This window comes from Octodon degus, unplaced genomic scaffold (assembly GCF_000260255.1).
Source record: "Octodon degus isolate 3935 unplaced genomic scaffold, OctDeg1.0 scaffold00129, whole genome shotgun sequence".
NCBI classification, from domain to species: Eukaryota; Metazoa; Chordata; class Mammalia; order Rodentia; family Octodontidae; genus Octodon; species Octodon degus.
In genome coordinates, this window is record NW_004524705.1 from 357,021 (window position 1) to 362,621 (window position 5,601).

Below are 5,601 nucleotides of genomic sequence, written 5' to 3' on the forward strand. Positions count from 1 at the left end.
AAAAAAAATAAGCATAAACTGCTCCTTTCAAAAGACGAGCAGAGATTGACCGTACAATGATCCAAATTATCCGGCATACATATACATAAATATAAAAAGGTGTGGTATTTTTGGTGTAGTATTTTTTACACAATGGAGTATTACTCAGCTATCAAAAAGAATGAATTTGTGGCTTTTGTAGATAAATGGATACAACTAGACACTGTATTGATAAGTGAAATAAATCAGAACCGCACAGGCAAGCACTGTATTGTCTCGCTACTGAAACCTGAAAGATAGAGAAAATCTGAAAGGTACAAAAGATTCTGAGGCAGGGAAAGCGCTTGTTCAATGGGAGGGAAAACCTGGGATGAGGAAAAAGACAAAAGAAAGAAGGGGAAAAGATGCAATTAGATTTTAATGACTCCGCAAGGTAGTGAATGTTAGGGGCTGTGGAGATGACAGGAGAGGGCGCCAGCCCACCTCATTCTACGACTGGTTTTCTTCTATTCTTTTAAAATCATGTTTCAGGGTAAAAGTTAGCAATTTTTTAAAAATTAATAGACGGAGCTGTGTTCTCCCTTTCAGCTGCTGAGCTGCCTTTATAAACACTATAAGGTAAATCTCACCTTAAATTAAATTCATATTTGTTTTTACATATGCTATTGGAGGAAACTTTTCTACTTTTAGAATTTCAGAAACTATTTCCAGGACTGCGCCTTCCTTGCACTGTCCTTTCTTCCCACTGTTCTTGCGAGGTTCTTGGATTGAGGACGTACAAGCCTTGGGCAAGCGTGGGCACACGTGTGAGCTCCGGTTAGAAGCTCAGCAAGAACCTGGGTGCCACGCACACGGCTTTAGAGATACCGCCAAGCTGGTTGTGTAAGACGGGAGCAAAACATAGTTGGATATTTAAATTTATAAAATGCATTGCAGTAAGAGACACACTGTTACTAAATCCCTTGACAATACATCCGCTCACTTCAAATCCGTTTCTCGTTATTGCCACATTCTGAAGCACTTTTGTAAGTCCTCTTTCCTGTGTGCGCTTACGAGAGATGACTGAGCATACAGCGAAGGAAGGTGGCTGCGCGCCCAGCCCAAGCGCTGCGCGGGCCTAGCTCACCGCCCCATCCGTGGGACCCGCCCTCTGCCTCGTCCCCAAAGTCAGGATGACCGTGAATGGAAATGTTGCGCCCCAAGGCGGGAACGGGGCAGCTACAGGTACTCAGAGAGAAGAGGGGCTTCTGCACTGCCTCCGGAAGGGCCAGGCGCCGCGGGACGGCGGGGGCCAACGCCAGGGGGCGAGGTCGAGTGGGTCTAAGGCGCTGGGACTTCACTGTCACGAACTTTTAAAACATTTAAACACTCGACACGGTCTTACGTCACACTTTGTGTAGAGCTAAGGAAACCTGAGGAAAATGTAACCCTGGAGGAAACAACCCTAAAATTTTCCCCTGTGCTTGTTGTCCACACAACTGCTTTCACTGGGGGCCGAGAGCTGCTGCGAGAATTTTGCAACAGCATGAATGTTACAGGGTTATAGAAAAGGGAAACTTCCTCCATTACTGACCATCTAAATATATTATAGGCCGTGTAAGTAAAATCAGTGTTTTCCTCAGATACAACCCTGGAGAGAGGGCACTGGGCAGTTCCCAAGATGTAGCTATGACAAATTGTGCTGCTATAAACACAAGTGCACATGTGTGACCCACCTGACTGTAGTTTAATGCACGGTGATAGACTTGGGTGTAGTTTTAGTTTCTGGCATATGGAAAGCTAGTTTTTCCAGCAGCATTTGTTTTGGGGGGTTGGTTTGTTTGTTTGTTTGTTTGGGGGGGTTGGGGGAAGTATTAATTTTATTGAGAAACAAATAGCAATGAGATAGTTTCAAAACCAATTAGTAGGACAGTTTCAATAATTAATACATTGCATATTGTTGTCTTCATGGTGGTTATTCATAGTACAAGATGCAGACATGATATCCTGTCCAAACACTATTAGTACAAATCTCTCTATTCATTGAATTAAGAGAAAGTACCTGGATATCTATCCTATTTTGTATATACAGATACAAAATGGTCCTTCATTTGTATCCCCCTTTTTGTTTACTTTTGTCAGCACTTGTTAAACAGGCTGTCTTTCTTCCAGTGCACATGTTTGGCCTCTTTGTCGAAGATAAGGTGACTGAGTGTGTTCGCAGCTGTGTCTGAATCTTCTGATCTTCCCATTGATCCTCCAGTCTGTTCTTTTGCCAGTGCCATGCCGATTTTATCACAGAAGCTTTGTAGTATAATTTCAAATCAGGGATTATGATGCCTCCTGCCTTGCCTTTGTTACCCAGGATTGATTTTGCTATTCTAGGTCTCTTCTGGTTCCAGATGAATTTTAGGAATGTTTTCTCTAGATCTGAGAGATATGGTAATGGTATTTTGATAGGGATTGCATTAAATCTGTACAAGAATTTTGAGAATGTGACCCTTTTCACAATGTTAGTTCTTCCTATCCAGGAGCCAGGAATATCTTTCCATGTTCTGAAATTCTCTTCAATCTTTTTTCAGAGTATTGGAGTTTGCATTCTGTAGGTCTTTTACTTCTTTTGTTAGATTAATTCCCTGGCATTTCATTTTTTTGAATGCCATTATGAAGGGTGTTGCTCCTCTATTCTCTCTCTCAGTGAGTTTGTTTTTAGTGTAGAGGAATGCTATTGATTTGGGGTGCTGACTTTGTATGCTGCTATGCTGTTGAATTTCTTTACTACTTCTAGGAGTTTCTTGGAAAAGTCATTTAAATCTTCCATGTAGAATATCATATCTGAAAGCATGTAGACATCTTGAAAACATAGAGGTAGGTAGAGAATTCATGAACAAAAACAAATTACAAGGGAAGCACTTCAAAGAATTGACAATTGGGTCCTCATCTTTTTAAAAGTTTCTACTAATAGAAAGAAATCACGAACAGAGTAAAAGGAAAAACCACAAAATGGGAAAAAAATTATAGGTGACTGTCCCTCAGACAAACAATCTCTATCTAGAACATATACAGAACTTTTTAAAAAGTACTAGGGCTCAAAATTTAAAGACCCAATCCAAAAATAAGAATCTGAGATGAATACACACTATTCAGATGAAGGCATACAAGTGGAAAATAAATATATGAAAAAAATGTTCAACATCATTGGTCATTTGACAAATGTAAATTAAAACAATACTGAGATTTCATCTCATTCCAGAAGGAATGGCTGCCAAAGACAAATGCTAGAGGGGCTGTTGGGAAAAGAAACCCTTTTGCACTGTTGGCAGGAGTGTAGACTCCAACCATTATGGAAATCAGTATGGAGATTCCTCAAGAAAGCTAGGACTGGATGCTCCATTCAGTGCAGATATTTCCCGTCTGGGTATTTTTTCAAAAGAACTGAAAACATGTGCACTCATGTAACAGCCCCACAATTTGTCATAGCTAAATCTTGGAAACAACCCAAATGCCCGTCAACTGAAGAACAGATTAAAAAGATGTGGCATTTTTACACAGTGGAGTAGTACTCAGCTATAAGAAAAGATGAAGTGGAGGTTTCCATAGGTACATGGACGCAACCAGAGACCATACTTATAAGTGAATAAATCAGACTCACACTTGCAAATGTCATAGTGTCTTGCTAGTGTAAGAACCTGAAAGTGTAAATAAAATCTGAAAAGTACAATAGATACTGTGAAAGGGAAAGAATCAAAAGGAAGAAAAAAGTTGGATGAGGAAAAGAACAAAAGAAAGAAGGAAGGGGAAAGATCTACGTATGGATGTGCACAGGATAGCTTGGATAATTATGCTGATAACTTCTGCTGGTCTACTAAAAGAAGCTGTTAAAGCTGAAAAAACTTTTCTTCTCCTTTTTAACTTCTTACAACTGCTTTTTCTTTTACCAATTTCATATCTTATATATGGTAGTCTAATCAACCAGTTGAAGACATTAGGCAATATAACAACCATTGTCGAACTCCTATTTTTTGGTTTGGTGAAATTCTGTATCATATTTAATTTTGTATTTTCTTTTAGAAAATAAAAATAAGATAAAAAATAAAAAGTTTTAGTAACGTAGAAATACCTAAAACAGTATATTTTATGATATGTTATAATACACATACTCCCACTCGACATTATAGAATTACAAAAGAAAATTAAGAATTGACTCAAGCGATCGTGGATGACTGTTTTATACTCCCCATTGTCTTCAGGTCCGTGTTCCGTCGCAAGCGTTACCAGCCACTGCCTGACCTCGGACATTTCTCGCACCTCTTCGGTTGCCTGTCCTCAAGGCCATGGTGAAAGGCAATCAGACGGAGTGCACAGACTTCACCCTCCTGGGCTTCTTCCCGGAGTCAGGCGCATCGCAGTGCTGGTCCCCGCCATCTGCCTCGTCCACACGGCCGCCTGCGCGGGCAACGCCCTCCTGATCCCCCTCATCTGGCTGGACTCCCAGCTGCACACGCCCACGTACCTCCTGCTCGGGCAGCTCTCCGTGATGGATCTGACTCTGGCCTCCTCCATCATCCCCAAGATGCTCGCCGACCTCTTCTCTGGACGTCGGAGCATCTCGCTCCTGGCTTGTGGGGCCCAGATTTTCTTCTCCCTGACCATAGCCATCGCAGAATGCATCCTTATAACGTTCATGTGCTTCGACCGCTACGTGGCCATCTGTAACCCCCTGCGCTACGCAGCCATAGTGAGCCCCAGAGTCTGTCTGCAGATGGCTGCCGCGGCCTGGGCTGGAGGGGCGCTCACATCCCTGGGCCACACAGCCTTCACCTTGCACTTGCACGTCTGCAGCCCCAGAGAGATCCCCCACTTCTTCTGCGAGGTCATGGCCGTGCTCAGGATAGCCTGTGAGGACATCTCTGCCTATGAGAAGGCTGTGGTGGTGACAAGCATCCTGGTGCTGCTGCTGCCCCTGTCACTCATCCTGTCCTCCTACGTGGTTATCTTCCTGACTGTGCTCCGTATGCGCTCCCCAGAGGCCCGCAGCAAGGCGCTGGCCACCTGCTCCTCTCACCTCTGCGTTGTGGGGCTCTATTTTGGTCCTGGGATGTTTATCTACATGAGACCTGGCTCTGCCAAGACCCCAAAGCTGAATCAGGGTCTGTTTCTGTTTGGAACCGTGCTGACCCCTTTCCTGAACCCACTTGCCTACAGTTTCAGGAACAAGGAAGTTCTTGGTTCGCTGAGAAAGATGGTGAGCCAGTGTCGTGACAGAATTATCATTGTGAGCTGAAGGAAATGCTCACCAACAAGGAGACGCTTCTCAATTAAATGTGAACCTCGGTGAGACCCTGAAATACTAGTACAGTCACATTGCAAAAACGCTGAAAATTCACTTCCTCCCTGTCTGGGGATTGCTGTGCAGTCGCTGTGGATGATTTTCTGATAAGGGACAAGAACTCTGCCCACTGAGAAAAAGCAGCCTTGGTGGCCACACCTGGAGAACCCAGCGCACTACCTGCACACGGGGCCTGCGGTCCTCCGAAGCACTCCCTGGTTAAAGGAATGCAGCACAGGCCAGATTGCAAAGAATCAAGCAAATTTGCCACCATCATTTTCAAGTTTCCGTGCAGTGGCTCCCTGATCATTCGC

General features: G+C 43.5%; 1 protein-coding gene across 1 annotated transcript; it reads left to right on the plus strand.

Moving 5' to 3' along the window:
- The first annotated feature begins 1,151 nt into the window (after positions 1-1,151).
- LOC101572201 (olfactory receptor 56-like) lies at positions 1,152-5,242 on the plus strand. Its single transcript, XM_012516835.1, has 3 exons — positions 1,152-1,288; positions 4,209-4,295; positions 4,357-5,242. Exons 1-3 carry the CDS (start codon positions 1,152-1,154, stop codon positions 5,240-5,242), a joined length of 1,110 nt encoding a protein of 369 aa, XP_012372289.1.
- Positions 5,243-5,601: the final 359 nt, after the last annotated feature.

Bases quoted from the DNA above. Each gene is read 5' to 3' on its own strand.
- LOC101572201 (XM_012516835.1), top strand. From the start codon at position 1,152: ATGACCGTGAATGGAAATGTTGCGCCCCAAGGCGGGAACGGGGCAGCT. The intron at 1,289-4,208 runs GTCGAGTGGGTC...CATTGTCTTCAG, and splicing joins GGCCAACGCCAGGGGGCGAG to GTCCGTGTTCCGTCGCAAGC. The intron at 4,296-4,356 runs GTGAAAGGCAAT...TCCCGGAGTCAG, and splicing joins TGCCTGTCCTCAAGGCCATG to GCGCATCGCAGTGCTGGTCC.